Source organism: Ochotona princeps, chromosome 21 (assembly GCF_030435755.1).
Source record: "Ochotona princeps isolate mOchPri1 chromosome 21, mOchPri1.hap1, whole genome shotgun sequence".
Classification (NCBI taxonomy): Eukaryota; Metazoa; Chordata; class Mammalia; order Lagomorpha; family Ochotonidae; genus Ochotona; species Ochotona princeps.
In genome coordinates, this window is record NC_080852.1 from 16645212 (window position 1) to 16657522 (window position 12311).

A 12311-nucleotide genomic window follows, 5' to 3' on the forward strand; every position below is an offset into this window, starting at 1 on the left:
TATTCATGGACACTGATGTGCCAATGTTCACGTAATTTTTACATGTCAGGAAGTAGTCTGATTTGGATCCTTCTTTCAGCTTCTTAAAGACCGTCTTAGCTTATGGTTCATATGAAGCCAGACAGTTAGATGCATTTGGCTTCTGGTCTATTTCCTGCTGTCCTTGGTTCTTATCTGTAACATGATGGACCATTCTTGGACCAATCAACATTCAATTAACCGTGAGTGAACTGAGCCCTAGTAATAATATGAGCCAGTGCTTGTCCAGGCACCATGTTGAGTACTTTACAGGGTGTTAGCCCACTAAACCTCTCAAGGACTCTCAGGATACTCTTCTTTTCTTTTTTAAAAGATTTATTTATTTTTATTGGAAACGCGGATATACAGAGAGGAGGAGAGACAGAGAGGAAGATCTTCCATCCGATGATTCACTCCCCAAGTGACCGCAACAACCGGTGCTGCGCCAATCCGAAGCCAGGAACCAGGAACCTCTTCTGGGTCTCCCACGCGGGTGCAGGGTCCCAAAGCTTTGGGTCATCCTCAACTGCTTTCCCAGGCCACTGCTTTCCCAGGCCACAAGCAGGGAGCTGGATGGGAAGTGGAGCTGCTGGGATTAGAACCTGCGCCCATATGGGATCCTGGTGTGTTCAAGGCGAGGACTTTAGCCGCTAGGCCATGTTGTCGGGCCCTAGGATACTCTTCTTATCCTCCTTTTACAGCAACAATGATAGAAACTACAGAAGGCTAAATAATTTTTCCCACAACCAAAAGACCCAGAAATACCTACATCCTGCCCTAGGCCATTAGCCATATCCCCCAGGACATCCTTCAGGGAAATATATGAAATGGAGAGAATTGAGATACTGTAACACAAAGTAACCCCTTATTGACACTGTCTCAATTAGCTAATTCTACATGACAAACGATTCAAAAATGAATGTCACGTCTTAAATCAATCATTTCATTTTACTGGCAATTCTAGGGGTTGAAAATTTGAGAAGCACTAAGCCAGGAAGTTCCTTGGCTCCACGTGGCATTCACAGGGGTGACACACTTGGCTGCCCCCAAGTAACCAGATGACTTGGATAGGAACTGGGTGTCTAATAACTTGATCTTTCTCCATAGAGTCTCATCCTATTGGGCTTCTCCCTGTGGGCTGAGCTTCTTGCCAAATGCTAGGCTCAGGGTGGTAACACCTAACCAGTAGCTAGCTTTTGAGAGTAAGACAGTAAAAGCTGACAATCCTTTTTGAGACCTAGTTGCAGAACTAGCATGACATCACCTTCATCATACTTTTTATAGCTCAGAGAACTCACAGACTTGCCTAGACTCAAGGAGGAGTGAAGAATAGTTTCTACTTCCCATTTAGGGCAAAGCACCCACATGCAGGGAGCGAAAGAATATGTAAGAAGCATCTCTGAATGCAGCTATTACAGTGTGGACTTGGCTTCCAGTTTACAGTCTGTTACAGAGAACTGGAAATCCACTTTGTTCTCTGGGCTTCTGAGAAGTTAGGCTTGATACCAGCATTGTGGCATGGTATGGAAAAGCCACTACCTGGCAATGCTGACATCCCCTGTGGGCACAGATTTGATTCCTGAATGCTCCACTGCCAATTCAGGCCCTGCTAACATAACTGGGAAGGCAACAGAAGATGGCCAGAATACTTGGACCCCTGTCCCCATGTGGGAGACCTGGATGAAACTCTGACTCTGGCTTCTGGCTTTGGCCTGGCCTAGCCCTGGCTATTGTGGTCATTTAAGTATTAAACTAGTAGATGGAAGATTCTTTCTCTCTCTCTCTCTCTACCTCTCTCTTCTTCCCTCCCTCCATGTCAGTGACCCCACATACTGGCAAGGATAGGTGAGCCATCACCCTGAAAGCTGGCCAATCAACTCAATCCCTTCAGAAGTGGAGGGTAAATAAAATATGTAAATAAATCAATATTATGTATGTTGCCATATGTAAAGACTTTTTCATACACCAATAACTATAATTTTTACATGCACTAAATTAATTCATACTGGTCACATTCTTAGAATAATATACTGCACATGATACACTTAAAACAATCACTAGTTTTTTTTTATTAGCATTCATGCAACCACCCTGTGAACAGGCACATTTGATACTTATCTGTGTACTATGGGGGAAGCTAGAGAGATGTGTTACCTGGCCCAGATAGAACCAAGTGCCTGCCCATGAACCTGACTCCTGACCCCAAACCCTACCTCCTGCTCTGTACTACCTAGAATGTATAAGAATGAAAGACCCTTGAAGCTTTACTCAGAGAAGCCACGAATACTGATTCCTTTTATATTAATAGTATCTATTTTCACTTTTCTTTTTTGTTTATTTATTTAGTCTATGGAAAGTCAGATAATAGAGAGGAGGAGAGACTGAGAAGAAAATCTTCTATCCGGCCGCAACGGCTAGAGCTGAGCCATCCCGAAGCCAAGAGCCAAGAGCCTCTTCTGGGTCTCTCACACTGGTGCAGGGTCCCAAGGCTTTGGGCTGTCCTCAGCCTCTTTCTAAAAGCACAAGCAGGGAGCTGGATGGGAAGCAGGATGGCCTGAATTAGAACCGGCACCCATTTGGGATCCCGGCACGTGCAAGGCAAGGACTTTAGCCACTAGGTTACCACACTGGGCCCTAGTTGCACTTTTCTTAATTGGCTTTAAAGAGTGCCATCATGCAAACACCCCATAAGGAAAACCCGAACATCTCTACCTGCATCCTGACTATGGGGTGCCATGCTCTGCAGTTCACTTCAGGCCATGTGTTTATTGAGGCTGTGGTATATTCCAGGCAATGTAGAAACCAATTAAAAAAACAGAAGTCCTATTCCTCATACAATCTGCATTGTAGATGCCAGGATGGTGACAAACGAATAGTGGAACTAGGTATGGTGGTGCCACTGAGTTATATTTTTACAAACTGAACTGTCTTCACTCTTCTACATATGCACACACACACACACACACACACACACACACACACACACAAGTCACCTGAGTTAGGAAATAGGAAAAGACTTTGGTGTTATTAGCCCTGCAGCAGAAATTTCTCAAGCCAAATGCTAAAGGAAATGCTGCCTTTTGAAGTCATGGTCCTGTCGTCTGTTTGCAGGCAAGAGCAGAGAAATCAACTCAGAGTCCTTGCAAAGTCAGACAGGTGGGGTAGAGTTAGTGTGTGCAGAGAATAAATCATTTCCTTTGGTTTTTTTTCCTTTTTTATTAGACCATGGGGAGAAAGGAAAGCCCAGGCTGTCACTAATGCACTGGTATCTGTTCAGACTTCTATTTTCCTTCCATCTTTGAGTCTTACCCACCAGATTTCTGTTCGCAAAAAGGGCCTAATCCACTTTTTTTTTCTGTCTGTACATTGATTTAATAGTATCAAACCCTGAGGTCCTCGTGGCCTGCACCTGGGTTGCTTTTTCCCCTAATGAAGCAAGAGAAGTGGTTTAAGCCCCCGCCGGGCTCCCTATCAAAGCTGCACAATGATTAACTCAGGTCCCCTTATTAGGACCAGGCAGAAGAAAATCCCTTAGTCATCAGCATTGTGAAAATCCCAGAATGGTGAATGTTCAATGAAAAGATTACCTTGGGCACCTGAAAAATAATGGAAGAGCTCAATAGAGAAACCATTAAGCCTGTCTACACACACTAAGTCAGGTGGAGGGGAGAGGTAATTAGTTGGGACATTCAGGGCCAGAGAAACCGTTTTGGACCTTCTGCCTTGACTGAGTCAGAGAGGATAATTATTCAAATCTCTCATTCATTGTTCCTGCAGAAGCCATTTTTGGTTGTGTCTACACACATGCACACAAACACACACACACAAATACACATGAGTTAACTGTGACTGGTCAGTAAATGGTTTGAAGGCTTTTGCAGAAAATGGCCATGTAGGGCATGGCAAGTCCCAAGCTGTAACTCAGCGATGTGACTTCGAGCCAAGTTGCTTCCCCACACTTAGGGTTTCTGCAGCTGTAAAGCGAGACTATCCACAGGATCTCCCTCAAAAGGTTGTTGTGAAGGCAGTTCATTGCCTGGCAAGTAAGCACCCAAGAAGAGTTACTTCTTGTTATTCGCTATGGGAGGGAGTGACTCAGTGGGTGCTTGATGCAGCTCTGCATTTAGACATCACCTGAGAAGGCCAGCTGAAGCATGGAGCAAAGGCCTTCATCTTCCAGCCTTTGCTGTGGCACCTTCTATGTAGTTAGTGCTCTTTATTTCGGGCATGTGACAACATGAACAAGTTGTTCGCTGATAGCTCCTAACTTAATAATTGGCCTCCAACAGTTTCTACTGATATGGATCATCTTTCCTAAACATTTTCCCAAAACTGACTTTCTGTGCAGTGCCAGGATTGAGGAGGCAATGGGCAGTTGCCCAATCATGAGCACTACTAGAGAAAGGATGTTCTTTGACAAACCAGAGAAGATGATCAGAAAACAAGGAACCCAGGAAGTGAAGTCCAGCTTCACTGCTTGCCTTTGTTTGAGGGAAGGAGTCCCTACTAGCCCAAATGGCTGGGGCCAACCCCCCACCCTGTCACTCTGTGACAGGGGAACATGACACGATCCCGGAGAGTAATGGATTAGACCACTGAGTGTAACTGGAAGCTCTGATCTGGGGAGCTGCCTTCTCACGCCTAAATTCTGCCCTCCTGAGGCAAGAGAATAGGTCTTTATATTCAAGCTCATTACTTTGAGGGTAAGTTTTCCATGTAAATAGTATCACGGATGTGCAGGATCTATAAACCACACTGAAAATCAGCTGAGGGCCCGACAACATGGCCTAGCGGCTAAAGTCCTCGCCTTGAACGCCCCGGGATCCCATATGGGCGCCAGTTCTAATCCCAGCAGCTCCACTTCCCATCCAGCTCCCTGCTTGTGGCCTGGGAAAGCAGTTGAGGACAGCCCAATGCATTGGGACCCTGCACCCACGTGGGAGACCCAGAAGAGGTTCCTGGTTCCCGGCTTCGGATCAGTGCGCACCAGCCGTTGCGGCTCACTTGGGGAGTGAATCATCGGACGGAAGATCTTCCTCTCTGTCTCTCCTCTCCTCTCTGTATATCCGACTTTCCAATAAAAATGAATAAATCTTTAAAAAAAAAAAAAGAAAATCAGCTGAAATATGTGCTGGGAAAAGCCATTGCCAGCGCCAGAACAAGATTTAGGTGTTTCACTATGCCAGTAAACCATTGCTTCCCATTCATCATGGTAAATTTTTAACATGTGCCCAGCATTCTTCTGCACATATAGATAAACTGTTTCATTCAATCCTCAGAGTATCCTTTTTAAGGAACATCATGGAACATTTACAAAGGAGGCTCAGGAAAGTTAAATAATGTGTTCAAAGTCACCAAGGTAGAAAATGGAATTGCTAGCCTTCTTTTTTTAAACAAAAAAAGATTTATTTATTTGTATTGCAAAGTCAGATATACAGAGAGAGGAGGAGAGACACAGAGGAAGATCTTCCATCCACTGATTCACTCCCCAAGTGGCTGCAATGGCTAGAGCTGAGCCAATCTGAAGTCAGGAGCCAGGAGTTTCTTCCAGATCTCCCATGCGGGTGCATGGTCCCAAGGCTTTGGACCGGCCCCGACTGTTCTCCCAGGCCGCAAACAGGGAGCTGGATGGAAAGCGGGGCCTCGGACATGAACCAGCTCCCATAAGAGATCCCAGCATGTGCAAGTTGAGGACTTTAGTTGCTAGGCTACCACACTGGACCCAAATCGCTAGATTTCTAACCCAGCTAATCTCGAATCCATTCTATTAACTGCATCACTAGGATTTTAAAAAGTTTAAAAAACAATTACATATGCAGTGCTATTGACAATCACTGATGAAATATACGTTAGCTAAAACAATGTAAAATAGATTATGCCTTTTAGAAACTGTGTATTTTATTCATCAAAACAATGTTTACATATAATGCCTAGTGTAAATTATAAGGGACATCATTTATTTGTTCTAGACACCACATCTAGTACATGTCTAGGTTTTTTGGCAATAATTCCAAAGTCGTAGTGGTTCAGGAGGATCCTGGCATTGCTCTCTCTTTAGAGAATTGCTGGCCAAAAGACGCATTGCAATGGATGCTTAAAGGAAAGGTGCTCCTTAACAGTAGGAGGAAAGGGTTCCAGGACCAGAGTTCTGATCCTGGTTGTGCCAAAGTGTTTGATCCATCTCAATCAGTCTACCATAAAAAGTAGGACTGATGACAACCTCTTTGTCTTATGCACATGGGAATCAGTAACCTCCTCACACAAGACATTCATCCAGCATGGCCCACCTCTGCATAAGCTTTGGCAAATGGTGAGGAGGTAGTCTCTTCCACCAGACAGGACCGGTTTCTGGCTCAACTGATATGTCTGTTGTTACCTTTTCCTGGAACCCTGTAATTTGAGTGCTTCACCCTGATTCCATGCTGCAGAACCACAGACCTTCTACATTGGTGCTCACTGATGAACCACAGGAAGATTATGATTTGCTCTGATATTAGCCCTACTCTTTCTAGGCAATATACCTGCTCTGTGGCTTCCCTGCTAGAATATAGTTCTCAGCATCTGCTCCTCATCAATACACTTCCTCAAGTTCAAAGGCGGGAGGCACAAATGATACACTACATGCCTCCACATGATAATAGGACCACAGTTTACCATGAGCTGTTCCTGTTCTTGGTGTTATGGGCTGACAGGAGGATCAGTGAGATTAAATGCAGGTCAACGGTTATCAGACAAAAACTCAATTTCAATGAAATGAAGCCTGGAGAGAGAAGGGTTTTCATTCATGACAGAATTTGATCCATCTTTTTAAAAATGACTTGAAAAGAGTAGAATTGATGGGTATAATTCTCCAGATTGGAAAGGTGTCATAGTAAGAAATGGGGAGTATTCAGGATAAAGATTGATCACTTCCACTGTACTAAAGATTACCAACTGCCAATACAGCTTTACAGAGCCAACAAGGAAATTTCTAGTTGAGAAAAAGTCTTTTGCCTACTCCTGTCTGTTTTGACCACTGATACTTGAATTTGTTCTACTAGTGTTACAGAACTAGAAGTTCCAAAGGAGAAATTTGGCCTCAAAATGTTCATGTGGGAATCTTGGTTTCTGTGCTCTGATTTAGATCTTCAGAAAAATAAATCTCTTGAATTCCATGGGTTCGCATTTTCTCCTTTGTTGCTTTGTGGATATTTATTTTTATTCAAAAGGCATATTTTTACAGAGAGGGAAGGAGAGAAAGAGATGTCTTTCATCCACTGGTTCACTCCCCAAATGACCACAATGGCCAGAGTTGAGACAATGCAAACCAGGAACAAGGAGCTACTTCTGGATCTCCCATGTGGGTACAGGGTCCCAAGGACCTGAGCTATCCTCTGATGCTTTCCCAGAATCAGGGAGCTGGATCAGAAGTGGAGCAGCTGTGACGTGAACCAGCATGCTGCCAGCTCTGCAGGCAGAGGATTAGCCTATTGTGCCTTGGCACCAGTCTGAGTTTTCCCCTTTGTAAATGGATATGATTTTTAGCCTCCATGTCACAATGTGGCTTAGATAGGGAGCTTTTGGCGTGTTTTTGCAACGTGAAAAGTGTCATCTACATTTTAGATATAGATGCTAGTGTTGCAGCAGAGTGAATTAAACTACCACTTCGAGAAAAAAAAAAACTACCACTTCATATGCCAGTGTCCCATTTTGGAGGGCTGTTACAAATACTATCTATTCCACATCTGATGCAGCTTTCTTCTAAGGTACTAGAAAGGCAGCAGACAGTGGCTCAAGTACTCAGGCACCTGCTATCCATGCAGAAAACAAGGGTGAAGTTTCTATCTCCTAGCTGCAGCCTGGCCCAGACCTGGCTCTTGCAACCTTTGGGGGAGTAAACCAGTCAATGAAAGATATCTTCTTCTATATCTAACCCGTCTATGTTGCTCTACCTTTCAAATAAACACATTTTTAATACATGAATGAACCTTAGATGTGATTGTTCTTGAGCGATACTTAAAAAAAGCAAGTTACTTATTTTACTGAACTGAATTACAGAATAGGAAAAGAGAAGAAATATTTTGAATTGGGAATCATTTTACAGAAATGTTAAAAGTACAGAATATGAAAATCCTTCCTCAGGTTCGTCCAGGGCCAAGGATGGCTTCCTTCCCCAACAGTTCTACAGACAACAGAAGCTTTCAGTTCAGCAATGCTGAATTTCAGATTGACCAATGCAAAGGCTTCTCAGATTGGTCTTTCATGTCTGCCTACTTCTCAGTCACCCAGAAGTCAAAATCAGGCTCTAGCATATACTCTCCTACTCTCTCCTCTTTCTGTTACAAATGTTCAAGTTGCATTTCTCTTTTATCTGAAAGGCAGATTTACCCAGAAAGAGATAGAAACAAGGAGAGAGATATATAGATAGAGATGGAAATATGTAGGTGGAGGTAGAAGCAGAGATAGATAGAGATGGAGAAGGAAGGAGGGCGAGAGAGAGAGAGATGGAGAGAGAGAGAGAGAGATGGATTGGGGATAGAGCTTTTATTGCTAATTCATTCCCCAAATGGCCACAGTGGTCCACGCTGGCCTGAACAAAAGCCATGAGTGTGGAATCAAGAATCTTCATGTGGATCTCCTGTGAGATTTGCAGACATGCAACTACTTGGTCCATTTTCTGCTGCTTTCCTAGACACATTAGTAGAGACCTGGTTTGGAAGTTGAGCAGCCAGAGAAATGTAACTGGTACCCCCAACTTACAGGTTGTGATACAGGACACTGGTGTCACAGACAGTGGTTCGATCTGCTATAGCACAACACTAGCCTCAAAAGTTCATTGCTAAGAGAGAGTGCAACTGCATCAACGTGTAGACAGCTTTGCCCTTACAACAGTCTGTGGGAGGCAAACATCTCACAAAACATGGCTGAGTTGCAATTACAATCAGTGCTGCAAGGGGGAAGGGTAGGTTACAAATGAATCTGTAATGGAAGTGTTCCAGGATCCTCGTGGATGCTGGCAACAATTCAGGAAGATAGAATGCATCATCTTCTCAGTAACTAACCAAATACTCAAGCCAAGGGTGATAAGGCTACCTGAGGTGTGAAAAGACATCCTAATGTTTTGTATACTGGGTAGTATTCACAGCTTCCCAAAAAATGGGAAACCCTCTCTGACCTTCAATATAGCCTGATCTGTGCCTAGAAATCCAAGTCTTACTTGACTCAAAAAGAAATACATACTTCACCAAACATATTCCCATAAGGCTAAATTCCCTCAGTGCCACCTAGGTGGTAACTGTTCAGTATCCAGAACTGATCTGAATTTACTACTTCACTCGTTGTCTGAGCTGCTACTTGCTTCATGGTACCACATCCCAGGACTTCATGTGCTTTCATGTTGACATCAGTCCGTCTGAACAGGTTCTGGTAGTGTCTCCATTTTGCATATGAGACAGCTCAAGCCCGGAGGGATGGAATGATTTGCTGAAGATCAGGCAGCTTGTAGGTAGCAGAGCCAATATTCAAAACCCAGGTGTGACTCCAAATCCAGTGCTTCAACCTTATATGTTACTATACCCATTGTATCCCTCTGAAGATGCAAGTTAATGGATACCATGAATGAGGACTCCATTAGGTCATCCTGCAGCTAAATCATACAAAGACCCAAGTACAAGAAATGTCAGTAGGGAGCAGGCCCTGTAGAGCAGAAAGTTAAGCTACTGCTTCCTGCATTAGAGTGCTGATCCAACTCCTGGTTACTCCGCATCTGTGAAGACAGTAGATAGTGTCACAGGAGCTTAAACTCTTGCCACCATGTGGGAGATCTGCGTTGGGTTCCAGGTTGCTAACTGTGGCCTGATCCAGCCCTGGCCACAGCAGGCATTTGGGGAATGACCCAATAGATGGAAGACTCTCACTTTCCTTCTTGCTCTCTGTGTTTCAAGTACATGAATATAAATACGCATTTTTAAAATACCAGGGGTCTTAGTTGCTGTTCTAGACTAGTGAACCCTCCACTAGGCAGCCTAGGTTTATTTGGAGTCACTTTTTTGTATTCTAAAGAAGAAAGCAACTTCCCACACCAGCAATAGAATATGAATGAGTGAAATTGCTCTCTCATATTCTCTCCCCCTCCCCTCGCCTCTCTTTTACAAAGCAGTGGCCATGGCTAGAAAAAAAAATAGCAGACACATTTTCTTTTTTAGTACCTTCTTATTTTCCCTGGTAAGGCCCATGTGCCAGTATATTGTTTTAACTCTGACAGTAATACAGCATTGAGCTGTGAACAATTCAACATAAACACAGCCTCACTTTCATCCTCTTTTCCACCCTTTTAGGTGAAGGCAGCCTCCAAGTATGTGGATGTACCTGTGAGTATTTCAAAATCAGTTTTCGTGGTTTTGGCTTTTGGGTTTTTTCTTTCTTTCTTTCTTTGAGAGTGTGTGTGTGTGTTGATTTCATGAGAATTTGTATGGTCTGTTTTCATTAGTTGCTGCTAAACTGTATTCCTGGCTTGGATCGTCAGAAAGAAGCCAAGTGTATTTCGTAGTAGAATCCTCTTTAGACAGTCTTAGACAATGAGAGTAGTGTTTCTCTGATCAGGAAGAAATGTTCTGTTTCAGGGTGAACCCGACTCAGGTCCCTTTTTCTCTCGTTTAGTTACGTCCTCTGATCTGCTTCATTCACCAGCCCTCCTGCATGTAGACCTTGGGAGCAGAGCCCTGAGCTAGACATTGGCACAAGGGTGCCAGTGTTTTGGAGTTTAAAAAAAAAAACAAATACGTTTTGAATTTGTTCATTTTGGGGTCAATTCTGCAGTTATTTTCAGGATATCTTACAAAACTGCTTATCATTAGTGTGGGGCTCATTAATGAAGAGAGCCCTCAGAGTTCACAGATAAAGCACTCAAAGTTGCCCAAAATTTACATTTAAATTGAGGTTAAGTACTACACATGAATGTTAAAGTGTGGGATTACCTGTGATAAATCAGGATACATTTATAGACAGACTTTGCCTGGTCTATTAGCAAAATAAAATTGGAGAGATTTAAATATATTCCAATAAAGGGGGAAAGAAAATGACTCTGTTTCTCTGTTTCTAACAAAAGAGGTGTGAGTCTATTATAAAATATTAAATTTAGGGAGCTTATCTCAATAGCCACCGAGGGTCTTGTACTGAATGTTTCTTATTCTGAACGTGGTTAAGTACCCTCCTTGTTCAAATACTTATTTGTTAAAATTTGTTTTTTTTCTAAAAGGATTTATATTAACATTTAAATTCATTTCCCCAGGAAGCTAAGTGTGTAATGGTTTATTGGCTTATTCCTCAAAGGAAGACAAAATGGAAAATTGGAGTGAATTTAGCATTAGCATATATTTTGTTTGTTTAATGAAGGAATGTACAATCAATAATTATGCTTTGACTTTATATAATACTTCTCATCAAGGGACCTCTGACTCCTCCATGTAGACAGATCTCATAATGGAGACTAGAAAAAGCTCACTGAACTGCAGCACGGAGAGAAGTTCAGCAGTATACTTTCTTGAGCTCCAGCATACAAACTTTGACTTCATAGGAGGCAAAATGCTCAGATTCCTCTAGCTCTGCTTTTCCATTTTTAAAATAGAGACTTGAATGCCCAATTCATGGATCTGCTGTGCAGGTTAAATGACACAGCACTCAGGAAGCCCCAAGCACCGTGCCTGGCCCTAATGAGCCACCCCAGCACGGGAGAAGGGCAGCTGCTAATGGCAGTCTAAGCCCCACATTCAGTGGACAAGTGAGGAAGAGGGCATGGATTTGCTGCTGTCAGTCCCAGACTTTCCTGGTGTGCACACTGGCTTCGGAGCCCCCCAACCCACTGTTTTAGGAGCTGAGATCTCAAAGTAAAAGGGAGGGTTCCACAGTGAGGTCTGTGTGGGTAAGCCATAGCAAGGCCCCAATACCTAGAGCAATTTTATTCAGTACTCAAAATGGAAAGCAGAGTGTATTAGGTTGAAGCACAGAAAGGTGACATTTTGGAGAGGTTCAGAGAGTCTAATATGAGCTATTTTATATGGTTTCACTTACAATTTTTGCAAGTGTACGTCCAGTTGTCCATAAAGATGAAGGGGAACAATGTGTATGCAAAATGTGCTTCTGTATCATTCAATGCTTATTGATAAATTGTTCTACACTAAAAAATGTATTGGGCTGCTAACAAACAAAAATGAGTTAACAGGAAATGATACAGAATGTCCCAAAATATGTGACATTTGTCACTAATGATATCCATTGTAATAATAGTAAAAACAACAGCCACCGAACCCTACAAA

At 43.0% G+C, this 12311-nt stretch overlaps 1 protein-coding gene across 5 annotated transcripts in view; it reads left to right on the forward strand.

The window, feature by feature from the left end:
* The window catches only part of CADPS (calcium dependent secretion activator), a 431573-nt gene that overhangs the window by 376022 nt on the left and 43240 nt on the right, over window positions 1–12311 (forward strand). For all 5 annotated transcript variants that reach the window (XM_058678713.1, XM_058678714.1, XM_058678717.1 and 2 more), the window contains one exon: window positions 10335–10367. In XM_058678713.1, the coding sequence (XP_058534696.1) occupies window positions 10335–10367 (33 nt within the window). The remainder of the gene's footprint in view (window positions 1–10334; window positions 10368–12311) is intronic.